The sequence below is a fragment of the Rhinolophus sinicus genome, linkage group LG02 (genome assembly GCF_036562045.2).
Source record: "Rhinolophus sinicus isolate RSC01 linkage group LG02, ASM3656204v1, whole genome shotgun sequence".
Classification (NCBI taxonomy): Eukaryota; Metazoa; Chordata; class Mammalia; order Chiroptera; family Rhinolophidae; genus Rhinolophus; species Rhinolophus sinicus.
The window spans coordinates 49,476,603-49,497,237 of record NC_133752.1 but is presented as its reverse complement, the minus strand read 5'-3'; the positions used below and the strand labels follow the sequence as shown (position 1 = coordinate 49,497,237).

Below are 20,635 nucleotides of genomic sequence, written 5' to 3'. Positions count from 1 at the left end.
ACCACTTTTGCTGATAAATAGAATTAATTCTTCTGTAAGAATTAATCTTAAATTACGTGATTTTTGGATTATGTAAGGTCTTCAGTTATGCATTTCTTGCATAAAATATGATCACATGGCTAAAGAAGAAAATGAAAACCACTTATAATCTCACCACCCAGAGATAATTGCTATTACTCTGTTGATATATGTGTATAGAATACATTTTAATGGTTTTTACATACTGCTTTATCCATTTTTTTCACTTAGCAAAAATACATAATTATTATCACACAGTAATGATGATAATAACTGTATAGTATTCTATCATCTTTATGTACCACAACTTAATTACCATAAATATCATAATTGGTGATTTCCATTTTTTTCTTATTACAGATATTTATGACTTTACAAATGAATATCCTTGTACATACATATATATGCACATCCGTGATTATTTTCTTAGGGTTTATTTTCTAGAGATAAAATGTAGTGGGTAGAGTATATGCAGTTTAAAGGATTCAAAGAATGGTTGGAGAGCATATTGCCACATTTTTTTCCAGTATGGTTGTGCTTATTTATAGTCCCACCAATAATATATGATATATCCTTTAACTGGGCATTTTTTCTTTTAAGATATTTGACTTATGAGATTATCTGAGGATTAGAATAAGCTAAAATATAATATGAAGAATGATGATAAAAATAAAAATTCAATAAAACTTATTTTGGAAATATTTCTTAGGTTTTCTATAATATAATGCAGTAAAGTGTGATTCCCTTATATTAACAGAATATATATATATATATATATATATATATATATATATATGGAAAAAATAACTTTTTTTTACCACCCTTAATAATTTTCTTCTTAAAATAATTAGTCATCCTGTGTTTTCCTGTTACATCGCAGACAGTACAATGTAGATTATAAACTGGAGACTTATCTGAAGATTGCTAGGCTATATCTAGAGGATGATGATCCAGTCCAGGCAGAAGCTTACATAAATCGAGCATCATTGCTTCAGAATGAATCAACCAACGAACAGTTACAGATACATTATAAGGTAACAGATGAACTGATTTGGAATTAATTTTGTAGTATTGGAGAATCCTGCTATACTAAGATGCTCCGTAACATCTGATAAATGCTATTATATATTAGAAATTTTGTTTTATGTTTTTGCTTTTTAATTTCCCCCCCTAATTTAAACTTTTCCCCTTCTACAGGTATGCTATGCACGTGTTCTTGATTATAGAAGAAAATTCATTGAAGCTGCACAAAGGTACAACGAGCTCTCTTACAAGACAATAGTGCACGAAAGTGAAAGACTAGAGGCCTTAAAACATGCTTTGCACTGTACCATCTTAGCATCAGCAGGTAAACATGTCATTTATGCTGTAATGAACGTCAGTTATCTTTGCTTACTATTTTAGGCTCACTACTACTGAAGTATTGAGCAAGGAACTATTCTTCACGGGGATGTCTTATTAATACAGTTATGGTAAATTTAGTTCCAACATTTAAACAGAAACATCGATAAAATGGATTGCTAACTTAAAAAATTTTTAAATGTGTATGTATCAGCCTATTACCCACAGATATTAGGAATAGTTAAGAGACAATATGAAGTTTAATGCTACACTTCATACAACAATGTCCACATGTACCTGATTCCTCACACAGGCATTGCCAGATTTCTTTATCCTTGCTAATCTGGCAGGTGCAAGATAGCATTTCATCCTAGTTTTAATTTGCATTTCATTTATCATGAATGCTCTGGAGCATCTTTTCATGTTAAAAATAAGTCATTATTGAAAAATCTGTATTTTTTTCCCCTTTTTTTAGTGAATGAATCTGTTTATGTCCATTAGCCATTTTTTGAGTTTTTATCTCAAAAAACCTTTCTTGGTGGCTTATAAAAACTCTTCATTTATATAAGAAATTTAACAAATTTTCTTGCCAATCTGTTGTCCTTTTTTTGACTTTGTTTATGAAATTTTTGCCATGCAGAAACTTCAAATTTTTATATAGTTAAGTATATTAATCTTTTCTTTTATGGTCTCTGGGTTTTGTTGACTTTACTTGGAAAGGTCTTCCCTATTTTGAAATTTACATATTTTATATTTGTGCATGTTTTCTTCTAGTACTTTAATTTCTTAAATCCTCTGGTCTCAGGACCCCTTTACACTGAAAAATTGAAAACACTAGAGAGCTTTTGTTTATATAGGGATATCTATTGATTACTGTATTACAAATTGAAATGAGAAATTTAAAATTATTAATTCATTTAAAAGTAATAATAGGTCTATTATATATAAACAAATGACACATTTTCATAAAATAACTATTTTCTAGAGCAAAAAACATTAGGAGAATGGAGTCATTTAAAACAATCTTCAATGTCTAGTTTTAAAAAACAAAAACCGAATTCTTAAAGGTACTTCTATGCTCAGCCTGTTTTACAATATTGTTTTAGTGGAAGTATAAAGAAAATCCAGCCTCACACAGATGTGTAATTGGAAAAAAGAGGCATATTTAATGCTTCTTCAGATAATTGTACATATTATTCTTTGATACTACACTTAACTTGACAAGTGGTATAGTTTCGTAGAGGTTAGTTACAGCGTGGCATCTGAAACCATGTCAATGAGGTTTTGTACTCTGTTATGATTAAAATCTTGGTCCATCTTGAATAGATCTTTTACCTATGCAAGATTTTGTACCATCATGTATTGATTGTTTGGAAAATATTGGTTCACTCAGTTATTCAGAGCTTCCAAATACTGATATACTTTGTTACATAATGTACAAAAATAATATTTGAGTATGTTACTGCTGATCTCATCAGAAAAACCTTTAATTATTGCAAACCTGTCAAGCTTGTGGCAGATAGAAGTTTCCTAAAATTCTAATTTTTTTCTTAAAAACTCATATTTTATTGAGGGCAATAAATGTTGGTGGTTGTAATGATAAGCTCACTTTGTTCATTTTTTAAGAAAATTCTGCCAAATACCCAAATACTAATGTGTCAGTCATTATTTTATGTAAATGGTGTTCCATGAAAAAAGAGTATAGTTCGTTTGCAGTGTTTGCTGGGGAGAACCGCTATTTTTTGAGGTGTGATAAAAAAATACGGTGAATATTTAAATTTAAAACAATTATTACAGTAAAAGACACATTGCCATTAATCCCCCTCAAAATACTCTCCCTCGCTTTGAACACACTTATGCCATCATTCTTGCCACTTTCTGAATCAGTTCTGGAAGTCCTCTTTCATGAGTGTCTTTAGTTATGCTGTCGTGGCCTTGATGTCCTGAATCATTTTGACTTTGGGGAAGAGCCAGGAGTCGCGTGGTGCCAGATCTGGTGAATAAGGTGGATGAGGCCACACCGTAATGTTTTTATTTGACAGAAATTGCTGTACCAGAAGCGATGTGTGACACGGAGCATTGTCATGATGAGGATGAAGTAAAGACATTCACGAAAGAGGACCTTCAGAACTGCTTCAGAAAGTGGCAAGAATGATGGGATAAGTGTGTTCGAAGCGAGGGGGAGTATTTTGAGAGGGATTAATGGCAATGTGTCCTTTACTGTAATAATTTTTTTTTATTTAAACATTCTCCGTATATTTTGATCACCCCTCGTACTTTGGTTTGCAGCAGAAGTGCTGTATGCTATTTCCGGTTTCGTCATACAAAAATTAAAAAGGAGTGTTCTCAGCTATCAAGATTTAATTAAAAAATATTTTTTTTAAAGCAAGGACATTTTTAAGTGAAACTATCTTTTTGTTTTGACTGTCGAGTGTGTGACACAATACAGTGTGGCGCCTGTGTCACTGCCTTGATTTGTGCTATTGTGCCAGTAGTTTTAGCCACCATTGCTTTTGCACCAGCAGTGTAGATGTCTATGGCAGTGCAAAAGGCAAAGGATGTCTCTATGTTTTAAAAAATGTGTCAACCTCACTGATTCCAGAAAGGTTGGGGACTCCCTTTGAGAATTGCTGCTTTAGGGTTTCATTGTTTACCTTCATGCTTCCTCCTAGTCACTGCCTCCAAACCCTGCCTCCAAAGAGTAATCACTAGTATATGAGTTTTGTCTACTTCTTACTTAAATTTATCTACAAATCCTAATCCATTTGGATTTATTTTAGTGTAAGGAATGAGATAGGGAATTAACTTTTTTTTTCCTAAATGGCTAGTCGTTTGACCTAGTATCCTTTATTGAACAATCCATCTTATTTTCCCTTCTATTGATCTGAAGCATGTTATAGTAGATTTCTGGACATAGTATTGTTCCATTGATTAGCTTGTTTATTTATGAATATACTAATACTATGCTTTTTGAATTATTGTAGCTTTATAATATGTTTTATTACCTAGTAGGTATACTTCCCCTTCATTACTCTTTTTCCAATTTTTTCTGAATTTTTATCATACTTGCTTTCTCACTCTGTCACACATACATACATTTTTGATGTATCATTTTAAAGTAACTTGTGGGCCATCATGACACTTCCTCCTTATATATCATCATGCATCTCCAAATAGTAGGAACATTTTTCTACATAACTGCAATACAGTTATCATCCCTAAGAAAATTAACAGTGATTCCACTGTAGAATTTAGCATCTGGTTCATATTATCACTGCCCCAGTTATCTCAGGAATATCTTTTATACCTACCTTTTTCCCCTTACACAGGAAACAAGTTCATGTGTGGCATTTGGTGATTATGTCTTCTTAGTCTTTTTAGACTTTAGTCTAGAATAGTTTCCTCACTCCCATCCTCCAGCTTACTGAGATATAATTAATATTTAACATTGTATAGTTTCCTCATTTAAAAAAAATACTAACTTTTTGAAGTTGTTGTGTAGAATGTCCTTTATTCTCGATTTGTTTGATATATATTATTTATTTATTCCTTAATCCCAAGTATTTCCTATAAAATGGAAGTTAGCAAAAGATTAGATTCAGGTTAAAATTTTTCAGCAAGAATGCCTCATAGTGATGCTGTGTACTTGCAGTTGCATCACATTTGAGATCACATAATGTCAGTGATGCTGAGTTTGGTCATTTGGTTAAGGTGGAAACTCCATTGTAAAGGTACTTTGTCCTCTTTGTATTTGTAAATAATTTGTGGGGTGCTTTGACATTATAAAAATCCTGTTCCCTAACTTCTTTTCACATATTTGATAATTATTTATTAATAATTCTTGCCTGGATCATTCAATATATTGTATAACATAAAGTGCAAATGAAAAATGGTGATTTACTAATTCTAGTCTACATTTATTAGCCACTTCTGTAAGAGCTTTCCTTTTTTTTTTTTTTTTTAGTATCACTATAGGCTTTTTTTTCTGCTATTTTTTTGGTGTGTATAATATACACAAAGAAAAGTGCACATATCAAAAGTGGACAGCTTGATGAATTGTAACAAATGAACACCATCATGTAATCAGCATCCAGAACAAGAAACAAAATATTACTGGCACCCTGAAAGTGTCTGTCATGCTTTCTTCTAGCCAGGAGCCCCAACCTCCACCCACCAAGATAATCATGAGTATATATTAGTTTTACCTGCTTCTTATATTTATATAAATGAAATCATATATATATACTCACCTTCTTTTGCTTAACTTTATGAAATGTATCCATATTGTTACAAAAAGTTACAGTTTCTTCATTTCATTGTTACATGGTATTCCACTGTGTGAATGAACCCCAATTTAGTTGCCTATTGTCTTTGGGTAGTTTCTTATTGGCTGTTAGGAACAGTACTGCTATGAACATTCTTGTATATTTGACTCTGTTTTTTTATTTATTCCATGTGATATTATTATAGTTATTATCCTTTTGATGCTCACATTATCCCAAATATTACCAAATCATGGCTTTTTGACACGGCCCCATTAATCTTTGAATATTTGCCTGTATCATAGCATAAAAAGATGCCTTAAGCTTACCTAGTATTTTCCTAGATCCTGACTTGAAATCAGCTATTTTTCAAGGATCCCTAGTTTCTTTTCATGGGGATACCAAGATCAGGATGCTAGGTATGTTTATTGCTACTGGGTGTCGTTGTGGTTAGGCTCTTTCAGTATACAGAGTTAAAAATATATTTAAAAAGAAAAAGGGTGTTCATAGTATTCTTTCCATTAGTTCCATTTTTCGTGTCATTAGTTGTCATGTAATTTTTCACCATTTAAAGACCATCGAAAGTATAAATTGAAACTATGAATATTAAGTTTCCAATCAGAGAAATATTTGTTCATCTGTTTTTTATTATTATTATCAAAGGAATGCATGTTCATTGTAGAAATACAAATAAGCAAGAAGAAAATAACAATTAGCTATAATTTGAACCATTCGTAACATTTTGGTGTATATCCTAGTCTTCACAAATGAATAAATATACAGTTGATCCTCTGTTCATGGATTCCATATTTGTGAATTTGCCTACTTGTTAAAATTTGTCACCCCAAAATCAATATTCATGGTGCCTTCACAGTCATTTACAGAGATGTGCAGAGCAGCAAAAGATTTGAATCTCACAGTGTATGTTTCCATCTGGGGTTGACCAGGCAGTACTCTGCTGTCTTGTTTCAGCTCTCATACTATGAACAAGTGTCCTTTTTATGGCTTGTTTTATACCATGCTTTTCACATTTTTGTTGGTGATTTTTATTTTTAAAGTGGGTCCTAAGCATAGTGCTGAAGTACTATCTGGTGTTCCTAAGTGAAGGAAGTCTATGAGGTGCCTGACAGAGAAAATACATGTATTAGATAAGCTTCATTCAGGCATGAGTTATAGTATATGCCTTGAGTTCAGTGTTAATCAATCAAGGATATTTATTAAATAAGGTGCCTTTAAACAGAAACACACATAAAACAAGGTTACATACTGATTAGCTGACAAAAATGTTGTGACGAGAGGCTCATAGGAACCTAACCCTGTATTTTCCCCTAGGAACAGAAGTTAAATATTTGCTAATTTCGTGTTGACAGCAACCTTATAAAACATAACTACTGCAAATAATGTGGATTGATTATATATTTTAGCAGGCAAAAATGGGGTCATAAGAAAGATTGTTTTTCATTGAAGAAATAGATTGTGAGAATATTTGATGTTCATTTGTTTCCCTTAGGACAGCAGCGTTCTCGAATGCTAGCCACTCTTTTTAAGGATGAAAGATGCCAGCAACTTGCTGCTTATGGGATCCTAGAGAAAATGTACCTGGATAGGATCATCAGAGGAAATCAACTTCAAGAATTTGCTGCCATGCTGATGCCTCACCAAAAAGCAACTACAGCTGATGGTAATGATCGTGTCTTACAAGTCTGTGGTAGCGAATATTTACACACATGCTAGTGGAAAGTATGTTAAATTTGAAGCATCTTGATATCGTTCTGTAACATTTTTATATAACATTTGATTTTTTAAAATAATATTTTATTGACTGAAAATGAGTAACCTACACAGGTAGGGTTTGAAGTATAAAAATAGCCCTACTGGAAAGCATTTTGTGGAATTACTGTAAGGGAAGAAAAATTATAGGCCAGGCTTTATAATGCCTGATTTTTAAAAAAACTCAAACCATTTGATAAGTACCTAAATTGATCTTAAACATCGATTTGTTTAGTAATTATCCAGTTTAATTTTAGATGCAGCAAAATTTGGCACAGTACCTTGCCCAAGGTTGTTCAGGGTGAAATTGCTGCCAATAAGAATAGAACTTAGTGTCGTATTTCCTAGTTAAGGGATGTTTTTGCTTAAGTCACGCTGTCTTTGCCAAGGAAGAAAATTTTTAATAAATGCTTGTTCATAACATCCATTATTTTACAGGTTTCAAAGTAGCTTATAACAATAACACTTGATAAAAATGTAGGTATAGACCATTGGAAAAATGGAAAGGTTAAAATAATCTTGCAAATTTATTAGATTAACTGTTTTGAATTCACTGTCATCCTATATTGAAGAGAATTTAGCTGTAAAGAGTCATTTATGTAGGATTTGGATAAAAGATGTACACCTCACCCAGTCATACTAACCTGAGTTAAACCAGAGCAGTGAAGGGATTATATTGACCTTCTATTGAATTTCATTTAATTGCACTTTAAAAATCAAACCAGTTGATTCTTATCTTTCTGTGTAAAGGAGATAACTGTTTTCTATAGGATATTCTTTATGTAGATCCTGAGAAAAAAAATTCCTTTTTAGTCTTAGGATTAGTTGTAATTCTCCTGAGCAGTTAGTTTTTTGTCTTATTTAAAAATACTGTGAGTTAATAAATTGATTGGTTTTCTTAATTTGGTTGGTAGCTGGAAAGCTTAAAATTAAATTTGTAGCTCTAGTGTAGTGTATATGTGTTTTGATTGTTGCTACTCTTATTTTTCTGTTTTACTTTTTAAAATTAAATTTATTCAGATGACCTTGGTTAATAAGATTATATAAATTTCAAGTGTATAATGTTATAATACATTATCTATATATTGCATTTTGTGTTCATTACTTCTTTTTTACTTTTATATTCTGTTCTGTGTATTCTCCTGAGCAGCTTTCAAATCTCTTTGAATGAAAATGTCTGACAAACAAGTTAAAAGCTAGATAGAGTTTCCAGAATTGATATGGTTAAACCACAGATTTGACTTTGAGCGTTCTGGTCATGGAAAAAAAAAAAGAAAATGTATAATCCGTTAGATAATTCTTTTCTAAAAAGAGGAATATTCCCTAGGATCTGTTAGAATGAAAGTGATTCTCAAATTTCTCACATGGGACTATATACGAGTAGATAGGACAGATGTTTTGTCTTCTTTCTGTTTCATTTTAGACTTACTTGCTTTCCTTGTTTATCTTTCTTGGACATTTTTGTTGTCATTACAACCCTAGGCGAGCAATCTTGAGACTTAGTATATTACCAGAGTTGTGGAAAATTACTGCTAATCTACTTTCTGCTCTATAGATTTGCCTGTTATAGATATTTCATATAAATGCAGTCATACAGTATGTGGCCTTTTGTGACTGACTTCTTTCATTTACATCATGTTGTAGCATGTATTAGTATACTTCATTCCCTTTTATTGCCAAGAAACATTCTGTTATGTGAACGTACCACATTTTATTTCTTCATCAGTTGATAGACATTTAGGTTATTTTTCACTTTTTGGCTATTAATAATACTACTATGAACATTCATGTAAAAGTCTTTGTATGGACATAAGTTTTCATTCTCTTGGTTCTATACCTAGGAGTTAAGGGTCATATGGTAACTCTATATTTAGTCTTCAGGAGATCCCAGCCGTTTCACAAAGTGGCTACTCCATTTTACATTTCTGCCAGCTGTGTGTAGGCTTCCAATTTTTCTGTATTTTCTACACTTATTATCTATGTTTTTAATTTACCCATCATACTGGGTATGAAGCGGTATCTCATTGTGTTTTTGATTTGCATTTCCTTGAGGGCTAGTAATGTTGAGCACCTTTTTGTGTGCTTATTGGTCATTTGTATATCTTTAGAGAAATGTCTATGAGATTGCAAATTTTTTAATTGAGTTACTTGTCCTTTATTATTGACTTGTAGGCATTCTTTATATATTCTAGATCTGATCATTATCAAATAAATGATTTGCGTTTATTTTCTTCCATTCTTTGTGTTGTTTCTTTACTTTTTTGATTGTGTCTTTTGAAACACAGCAGTTTTTAATTTGATGAAGTCCAGTTTATCTGTTTTGTGTTTTTTTCTTTCGTTGCTTGTACTTTCAGTGTTGTATCTAAGAAACCATTGCCTAATCCAAGATCATGAAGATTTTCTCTGTTTTCTTCCATAAGTTTTATAGTCGCAGCTCTTACAATTAGGCCTTGCATTCAATTTGAGTGAAGTTTTGTATATGGTGTAAGGGAGGGGGGGTCTTACTTTTATGTGAATATCCAGTTGTTGCAGCACCATTTGTTGAAAAGACTATTCTTTTCCCATTGAATTGTCTTAGCATCCTTGTTGACAATCAATTGACTGTACATGTGAGCGTTTATTTCTGGCCTTTCAGTTCTATTCCACTATTCTGTATGCCTGGGCTAATGTCAGTGCCACACTGTCTCATTTGCTGTATCTTTGTAGTAAGTTCTAAAATCGGGAAGTGTGTTCTTTTTGAAGATTGTTTTGGTTCCTTAAATTTCCCTGTGAATTTTAAGATCAGCTTGTCAATTTTTACAAAGATGCCAGTTGGGATTTTGATAGCAATTACATTGAGTCTGTAGATCAATTTGGGGAGTATTGCCATCTTAACAATATTAAGTCTTCCATGTTTCCCCATTTATTTAGGTCTTTACATTTGAAAGTTGCTAAAATTGTAGATTTTAAAAGTTCTCATCACAAGAAAAAAAATTGTAACTATGTGAGGTGATGGATCTTATCAAAACTTACTGTGATAATCATTTTGCAATATATATATATGCATATGTATCAACTCATTATGTTGTACACCTTAAACTAATATAATGTTATATGTCAATTATATCTCAATAAAACTGGAAAGAAAGGAAAAAGAATTGGGTGAGCCCAGTGGTCTAACACCTTCAGGATGGGCCTTTGGTCCAGGATTTTATCAGGCCCTATATTACCTCACTTAAGGGAGGATACTATGCCTAATCTCTCATGAAAGTTAGCTGTTGTTCCTGCATTTTGCATATTTCTCACATTTGCCTCAGAATAAGGTGCTTGTGGAATGCCTAAAAGAATAGAGATATTTTTGTTGAGCTATATGTATTGACTTTATTAAGCTTGCAGGACAGGTTGCCTGATTATTTTGCTGGTACTTGCTAATGAAAGTTAGCTTATAGCAAGAAAAGTTAATGAAGCTGACAGCTGGCTTAAGGAAACAAACCCTCAAACCCAAAGGGTTAAATCCATTCAGTTAGTAATTATTGCCAATCACTCATTTTCTAAATATGTTATTTGTATTTGATTGTACGTTATTTAAGCTGTTTCAGATAAGGCATTTTGGTTATTTAAAAGTTTTTGACAGTGTTTATGAGTTATTGAATGCTTAGAAATTTTCAGGAAAAAAGGATGCATATTTTAAGAGTGTAAAACTAGTTTCAAACTCATAACTGTCTTATTTATATTTATTTAAGGTTCTAGCATCTTGGACAGAGCTGTTATTGAACACAATTTGTTGTCTGCAAGTAAATTATATAATAATATTACTTTTGAAGAACTTGGAGCTCTTTTAGAGATCCCTGCAGCGAAGGTATTTTATTGTTTTTAATACATAAAAAGGAAGTTAAGAGACTAAACTATTGATATAATGACAAAACATATAACTGATAATGACAACAAAAATTACACATAAAAAGTCTCAGGTAACAAATTATTTGAATGTTAAAACAGTATTGTAGTGGAATTGTCTTTGTTTTTTGTTTGTATTTTATAATAAAATGACCTAGAATGGAAATTCTAAAGGGGTTCAGGATATAATACCCATTTTGTGACAGTATCTTTGCTTAGAGTATGTTTAAATCCACTTCATAGTGGTTTCTGATTTCTAACTTAAGATTTCAATACATGCCTTCTTTTTTCTGCCCTAGATTGACTCAAAGGTTAAATATTTCTTCTCTTTGAAAGAGTGACTATGGTAATACACCATGCTATTCTATTGTAACTTCTGTCCGTGATTTAACTTAAGGAGTTGACTGAGTTATTAGGAAATTAATTTCATTTTTTGTCAGGATAAGGATTTAGTTGGCTATGTATAAGTCCCAACAAAGTCCCAATTTTATTTAGAGGATATTTCAGGTATCATTTACAAAACATTCTCTTAATTTTAAATAATAGTAAAAGCAAACAATAACCTCACTTTTACCTAACTTGCAAACCCTAAAGTCATGTAATTATGGGTCACATACCCTTTTATGTGTTAGTGCAATTTTAATTTAGGGTTTTCTAACACAGTTCCTTTGTATGTACACAGTCGATACACAGTAATAGCAGTGGAAAAATTTGGGAACCAAGGCTTCAGTTACTATTAAAATAGATGCTTATTTTCTTAGACTTTGAGGTATTATCCCTTTTTGAGACTAAGGGAAGTAAATACATATATATATATATGAATGTATTTTTAACAATAAATGCTAGTTACAATCTGTTCAGAAGTGATTTAGGATTATTGTGAAGATGGTCAGAATTACTAAAATGGCTGTCATAGTAAACATGAAATACGTCTTTAGGAGCTAGGTAGAGATCCTCTTGCTCTCCTTTAATTGTCTTTTAAATCCTTGCAATTCTCTTTTAAATTTGAACAGCTATTCCTTCTTTCAACTTTTTCTACAGAAATATTACTCTCATAAAAAGTTTTTGTGGTGATAAACACTGAAAATTGAAATGAAATAAAATAAGAAAAACTAGGGGTTTTTTTGAGGTGTGGAGCCCAGTGAGGAAAAAAAAATCATAGTTTGATCTTTTTTTTTTTATTAGTTTCGGGTGTACAGAACAACAAAGTGATTAGATATTGATATAACTCATAAAGTAATAACCCCAGTAAGACTGGGGTTATTAGAATATTATTGACTATATTCCCTATGCTGTACTATATATTCCTGTGACATTTTAAAAAAATTATAGTTGACATTCAGTATTAGTTTCAGGTATACAGCATAGTGGTTAGACATTTATATAATTTATGAAGTGATGATTATAGTTTGATTTTAAGCAGAGATTAAAATTTGTAAGAGGACTACTTATACAAAGGGGTACTTATCTTAGATTCTTATCCAAAATCTCACAATAAGCAAAACAGATCCCAGTTAACTTAAAATAACGGATTGTACCCAAAAAGAACTGGGGGGGATATAATAGGCTGATTATAAGATTTACTCTTGTAATGTATGGCAGAGAAGCAAATGTGTAAGCTTAGTGATGCGTAGCCCAACCATTAATTGTTTGTCATGTGTGGATGTGTTAGATATGATAATTAAAGTGTCTGAGAATTTATTCTGTTTTTTCAAACAGGCAGAAAAGATAGCATCGCAAATGATAACAGAAGGACGTATGAATGGATTTATTGATCAGATTGATGGAATAGTTCATTTTGAAAGTAAGTTTTGCTTGTTTCTGCCTTAATGAAATGTCAGTGAGGTGTTGTATATTTATGATTAAAACATGTTGAACAATTTCCGTTGACCTAGAATCTTACTACTGGAATAAGCTTATTTCCCAAAGAAATAATTTAAAATATTTTTTTGTGAATTTATATTCATGGATCTACTTAATGCAATGCTGTGGAAACATTTGAAACTGGAATTGTCATCAGTTGGTTCAATTACTCATCAAACATTTATTGAACACATACCATGTCTTGGGCATGTAGAAATGACAGCTGCATTTCCTATTCAGCAGCTCATTACATTAATGGAGGCAGAAGATCTCTTGACTTTCTCATTGTCTAATACATCCTCAGCCCCTATTTTACCTCACTTATACTGTGGATCTTGTTGTGGCCAGAACCATTCCATTTATAAAATTTTAATTTGAAACAGCCCTCTAACCATAACCATTTTCCTCTGTTTCTAGTGGTCTATCTCAGTTACTTCATCTTAAATTCTTCCTTAATGGCATTGAAGCCTCTGGTCCACTGACTCTTTTACTTTCTTCTAGTCCGCCCAGGCTTTTTTTGTCTTTAATGCTCTTCCTATCCAGCTGGGATTACATGATTTATTATTTCATTACTCTTTTATGGATGCCCCAGAATATTTGTCTGTTAACTTTTTGTTCCAGCTGTCCAGCAAAACTTGACCTTGAATGAACCCATTCTCCATCTTTTCCATGCCTGTACTTGAGTAGATAACTAATGTTACAGAAGAGTCAGAGCACCAGACAAATTGATACAGCTGTCATGTGTCCTCAACACTACTATGGGTCCTCAAGAAATGTATTCTTGATATATTACTTTAGTCTACATATTCTTTTTCCTACTCTGAAAGATTATTTCAGATGTCATTTTTCCCAAATCTCTGACATTTCTTCTTCTATCTCAGCAGATAACTTTGTTTCTTTTTTCACAGAAAAAACTGTGTAAAATTACATTAACTTCTTTATCAGATGCATAAACTTGTAAATGTTAAATATAGATCTAATTCTGTCTTTTTCTTCCTTCACATTATACTGGAGATGGTTCCGTCCCCCTCTCCAGCTCTTCCACTTGTATTTTGGATCCCTTCTCTGACCTCTGCCACCCTCCCCACAAACAAACAAACATTTTTAAGAACCTGAGCTTACTTTGTCTGTTTTCATCCTTTCTTTTTCTGTTGGCTTCTTTCCATCAATGTTTAAATATACTTGGGTTTCTGTCATATTAACAAAGATCCTTTTATCTTTCAGGCTTCATCTTGACTCAACATTTTTTTATTTTATTTTATGTTACTTTCAGGTGTACAAAACAGCATAATGATTAGACATTTATACCCCTCACAAAGTGATAAGACTTTTCAACGTATTGAGTGGAATTGATCACTCACTCCTTTTTGCTACCTCCCTGTCCCCATCATCTTGATTTCTGTCATCTCCTTCACCCCATTCTCCTGCTTTCCTCTTCCCACTTCTCCAGATATTCTTCCCAGTCATCGTTGTGACTTCTATAGTGCCTTTAAATTTAAATATTGGAGCTGCTTAGGGCTTACTTCTAGGCCTTTTGTCCTCACTCTATTAAGATGAGATTTCCCTAGGCAATCTCATCTATTCCTGTTGATTCACTTACCAGCTCTATGCAGACATGCTTACCGTGTTTCCCTGAAAATAAGACCTAACCGAAAAAAACCCTAGCATGAGTTTTCAGGATGACATCCCCTGAACATAAGCTCTAATGCGTCTTTTGGAGCAAAACTTGATATAAGACCTGGTCTTATTTTCAGGGAAACACGGTAGATTTACCTTTCTAGTATAAATCTCTTTTCTGAGTCCCAGACCCAATGGCTCTAATTGATTACTAGATGTTTCTCACCTGATTGCTCTGTGAGCTTCTCAGAATGAACATATCCCAAACGGCATTCATTAGCTCTCCCACTTGCCTGCCTCCCACAACAACCAACTAACTAACCAGACATCCAAAAACTGCATTGTTCACTATCTTCAGTATTCCTTATCCTTGTTCTCTCCTCTTCTTTACTCCCCAGAACCTTTCAATTGTACCTCCTAGGTACATCTGGAATCCACATACTTTCCTTCATTTCTTATTGTCACCAGCTTATTCTGATCCCCCCTAACCTCTTCTGGGCTTGAGAAATAGCTCTTAACTTTTTTTTCTCATATCTATAATTGTTCCTTTCTAGTCCAGTTGCCCTTGTATAGTCAGAGTGATTGTGATCTTTTTAAAATGCAAATATCAACAAACAACAAGTGTTGGTGAGGATGTGGAGAAAAGAACTCTCTTGCACTGTTGGTGGGATTGCAAATTGGTGCAGCCACTATGGAAAACAATGTGGAGTTTCCTTTAAAAATTAAAGATAGAACTACCTTATGACCCAGCAGTTCCACTTCTGGGTATTTATCTAAAGAAATACAAAACACTAATTTGAAAAAATACATGCACCCCTATGTTGACTGCAGCACTATTCACAATAGCCAAGATATAGAAACAACCGAAATGCCCATCAATAGACGGTTGGATAAAGAAATTGTGGTACATATATACAATGGAATATTACTTTGTCATAAAAAAGAATGAAATTTTACAATAGAAATCTTACAAAAGAATGAAATTTGCAACAACATGGATGGATCTAGAGGATATTATGCTAAGTGAAATAAGTCAGACTGAAAAAGACAAATACCATATGATCTCACTTATGTGTGGAATCTAAAGAACAGAATAAACAAGCAAAGAAAACAATAAGAAATAGATTCGTAGATACAGAGAACAAACTGATGGTTGCTAGATGGGAGGGGGTTGGGGGGTGGACAAAAAAGGTGAAGGGATTAGGAAGTACAAATTGGTAGGCACAAAATAGTCACAGGGATGTGAAATACAATATGGTAAATATAATCAATAACGTTATCAAGACTATGTAGGGTGTCAGGTGGGTACTGGACTTATTGGGGAGATTATTTCATAGATTATATAAACACTTAACCACTGCACTATATACCTGGAACTATAATAATATAAAATAATATTGAATGCCAACTATAATTAAATACATAAATATATAGTCACAGGATGTAAAGTACAGTATAAGGACTATAGTTAATGGTATTGTAATAGCTATGTACTATGTCAGATGAGTAGACTTGGATTTATCACTTTGTGAGGGGTGTAAATGTCTAATCATTATGTTGTTTTGTACACCTGAAACTAATTTTAAAAAAATAAAATGGAAAAAATGCTAACAGAAACAAGAAATAAAAAATAAATTATTAAATTATATTATTCTCTTCCTTGACACTCTAATGAATGGCTTCCCATTGCTTATAGAATAACAAAGTTTTACAAAGTCTCCACAAGGTCCTACATTTTTTATAGCTTTCTCTTTCCAATACAACCATACAGGTCTTTTTGGGTTTTTCTCAGCTTTGTAAATTCTTTCCCACATCAAACATTCTGATATATCCACCCCTCTCCACAGCCAATCTCTCCAGCTATCTTTTATTTGTCTCCGTGTCTTAGTTTGAGCAACATTAATTGGTAATGATTTTCTTAACTCCCCAGGTTAGGTATGGTTTTAAGTTATATGTTCTTGTCACCCTGAATTTCTTCCTAGCATTAATCATAATTATTTTCATTTCTGTAGCTATTTGTCTAAATGTCTGTTTCTGCTAACAAGCTAAGCTTCCTGGTGGTAGAGATTAAGCCTTTCTTGTTCTCCATGGTATATCCAACATCTGTTCCAGTGCCCCGCATATTGTAAGTGGTAAATAAGTATTGAAAAACAAACACAGTATGTGATGAACAGTATAAACGGGTCACCAAGTGAAAGGACCATTTAAATTAATGTATATCAACTTGACAGAATATAGAATATTTTTCTAATTTTCTTAGATTAAAAAAATTACAATGATAAATATGCTCATAATAACAAAGCATCACAAGAATAAATAAAGGCGGACAGAGTTCATAATGTATTTCCACTTCCACTTCCATTCCTTTAATCTCAGCTCCCTGGCATAATTAATATTAGTCTACAGTCTTATACATTCCTTTAATCTCAGCTCCCTGGCATAATTAATATTAGTCTACAGTCTTATACAGACAAGTGAAAACAGAGATTTTTTTTTTTAAAGTAACATCTTATTTTAAAAACATAGTGTTCTGCAAATTGTTTTTAAAAGTTAATATGCCATGGATGTATTTTCAAGTCAGTAGACATAAATCTAATTTATTTGTTTTAATAGTTGTGTAATTTTTCATGGAGTTCAACTATTCACCTATTGATAGTCATTCAGTTGGTTTCCTTGTGCATATCTTTATATATTGGTACCCTTAGTTCTCTAGAAGTCTCAAAAACTGCATCCTTTGTTGAATCAAAGGAAATGTGTATTTTGATTTTTTTTTTAAATGGAACATCAATTTATTTTTTTTAACTTTTTAAAATTCATTTTAAGTGTGTTTTTCCAGGACCCTTCAGCTCCAAGTCAAGTAGTTGTTTCAATCTAGTTGTGGAGGGCGCAGCTCACAGTGACCCATGTGGGGATCGAACCGGCAACTTTGTTGTTAAGAGCACTGCTGAGCTAACTTGCTGCCCCTGTATTTTGATTCTTAATAACTACTAGCAGTTTGCTTTCTAGAATGGTGTGGCCATTTACACTGCCACCAATATGAGAGATTAAAGTCTTTATCACTAGATACTATTCCTTTTTAATCTTCAGCAAATTGTTGGGGGGAAAAACAAAAAAATTATTGTTTTATTGTGCATTTCCTTAGCACTAGTGAACTTTAATGTCTTTCCATGTATTGGCCATTAGCATTTCCTCTTCTGTGAATTAATACTTTTTCTTATCTGTTTTCTTCCTTCCTCCCACACCTCTCCCAGTATCAGTTTGCTGTAGCTTTTGGTTTAATGATAATTTTAACTCTGTGTTTGCTATATGTGTTATAAATACTTTTCCTATTTTGTCAGTTGTGTTTCTGTAAGATAATACACACCATAAACACATTAAAAATATTTTTTGCAGCCAAACATGTGCATTTTAAATTTGAAAGCTTTTGAGTTTCCTGTATTGATTAAGAAGTTCTCTTTCACATTGGTGTAAAACTAATATTTTCCTAAAATTTCTTCTATTTTTATTTAGAAATTTAATCTGTCTGCAGCTCATTTTTTTTGTGTGTGTATAATTTTAAGCTATGATCTGGTTAAATTTTAAAAGATGGATTGCCAATTTTGCAAGTATCATTTACTAATATCCTTTCTAACTTTTGACGTATATGAGGTTACACATATATGTTTGGATCTATTTCTGAACTCTGCTTCTACTGATTTGTAACAATATGGTAATAAACAAATTTATAGTAAATTTTACTATTGGGAAAGCAACTCTTAACCCTTCACTATTTTTTTTAAATCAAGTTGAAATTCACATAACATAAAATTAACCAATTTAACCAATTTAAAGTGAATAAGTCAATGTCGTTTAGTATGTTCACAGTGATGTGCGACCACCATCTCTAGATAGTTTCAAAACATTTCATCTCCCCAAAAGGAAATCCCATGCACATTTCGCAGTTATTCCTCATTCCTCCCTCTCTCCAGTTGATGGCAACCACCAGTCTATATTCTGTGTCTATGGAGTTACTTATTCTGGATATTTCATATAAATGAAACAATACAACATGTGACCTCCTGGCTTCTTTCACTTAACATGGTGTTTGTAAGTTTCATTCGTGTTGTAGCACACAGTCAGTAGTTCATTCCTTTTTAAAGCTGAATAATATTTTATAGCCATTCCACAATCCTGCCACTGTTTTTAATTTTCAAAATTATTTTGGCTATTCTCAAACATGAGTTCCTCTATATTTAGTCGTTTTGTCCTGTTTAGAAAACAAAACAAAAAAAGGAGGGGTTGTCTTTGTAATTTCTTTAAACTTAACATATCAATAGAAAACGACTGATAGTGCTTCATTCCATTTGGAAATGTGATTTGCATCTACTCAAGTTATTTTATGTTCTTTATGAAGAGCGATAGTTCTTTCTTCATTAATTCTGTGTCCATTTTTGTAACGTTTGGTGCTGTTTTAAATAGAATTCCCATCCCCATCCCTCCAGTTTTTCATTTCTAACTGCATATTGCTGATGTAGAGGAAAACCTGCTGGATTTATGATTAGTTTTTGTGTTTGTTTGTTTGGGATTTAAATATTAAAATATCCTTCAGAGTCAAGTAGAGACAGCCTTGAATATATAAATAGATTTACTTTTTCCAGTAGATGGCAGTGTTTTATGAATCATTGGGGATGAGACAGTTGGCTTCAGTGACGCTGTCTTGTGGTTGTAGTTGAAGTTGTTTGGTTGGTTTTGTTTTCACAAATAATAATCTGTGTATATATGTCTTTTTATTGTTTTATACTTTGTGCCAGTGATTTAGGTACTTTTCTTAACTATTGCTTAATTAGCTTAATTTTATTAGCCAAGAATTTTGGAGTAAACTTTTAAAAATGAATGTTACTGCAGTTATCTTTTAACTCTCATTTGCTATGAAAATAAAGGAGTAATTTCAACTTTTTACCTTATTCCTTTTTTCTTTTAGCACGAGAAGCCCTGCCAACATGGGACAAACAGATCCAGTCGCTTTGTTTCCAAGTGAATAACCTTTTGGAGAAAATTAGTCAGACAGCACCAGAATGGACAGCACAAGCCATGGAAGCCCAGATGGCTCAGTGAATCCTTATAGAACTTCTGTGCACACAACCTCTTTTCCCATGTTGTACAGATTAATTTCACTATCTCCAAAGCATTTGCATCATGACCTTACGTATTTCAATCCCTTTTATGCTGGATTCCATTTAAAGAAGACATTATTAGAGCAGGAAGTACAAGCATTTAAAACTATGTAGTTCCCATGTATTCAGGGTCTCTGTGTATCAAGCTAACTCAGATGTTTTGAAAGCTTTTCTTTAAACGGAGTTAAGTGAAATATCTGTGACTGAAATGTTTGGGATTTGTGATAACTTTGTAGTCATGTAAAACTTAAGCGCTTTGTGCCTCTCCAAATGTGGTTATTCTAATAAATGGAGAAGTGAGCCAAATAAAAGTAGTATTTTGTTTTTAATTAGTGAACAGTGTTTTTTTCCTTTTTCCTTTCAGTTCAGCAGACATTTATACCATATGCTAGAAATGCAAAGATAAGCCATAATGCCTACTCTCCAGGCATTCAGAGTCACGGAGCCAGTAGATAGAAAGTCTGATACTTATACTTGTACCTAGTACTAGAACACAGAGGGAGGAGCTTTTCATTTAGCAGAGACAGACTGGGGAGTGTTCCTCAGAAAGGATTATTTCAGTCTAATTTTATAGAGAAAATGGGAACGGACTTTCAAAACAGTTTGTGGGCAACTACCAGTTTCAGCTCCAACCCATAAAGAGCTTCACTCCATTCTCACAAGAAGAAAGCTGAATAAGCTGAAAAAATCAATGCCTTTTGTTAGCTACACCAGAGAATTGAAGTCACAGAGCAA

At 32.7% G+C, this 20,635-nt stretch overlaps 1 protein-coding gene across 3 annotated transcripts in view; it reads left to right on the top strand.

The window, feature by feature from the left end:
- Positions 1-20,229, top strand: part of COPS4 (COP9 signalosome subunit 4) — a 35,562-nt gene extending 15,333 nt beyond the window's left edge. For 2 of the 3 annotated variants that reach the window (XM_019731326.2, XM_074324126.1), the window contains 6 exons: positions 899-1,052; positions 1,216-1,366; positions 7,132-7,302; positions 11,114-11,229; positions 12,987-13,071; positions 19,708-20,229. In XM_019731326.2, the coding sequence (XP_019586885.1) occupies positions 899-1,052; positions 1,216-1,366; positions 7,132-7,302; positions 11,114-11,229; positions 12,987-13,071; positions 19,708-19,841 (811 nt within the window). In that variant the 3' untranslated portion in view covers positions 19,842-20,229. The remainder of the gene's footprint in view (positions 1-898; positions 1,053-1,215; positions 1,367-7,131; positions 7,303-11,113; positions 11,230-12,986; positions 13,072-19,707) is intronic. The other variant, XM_019731327.2, reaches the window with a different exon arrangement.
- The last annotated feature ends 406 nt before the right edge of the window (positions 20,230-20,635 follow it).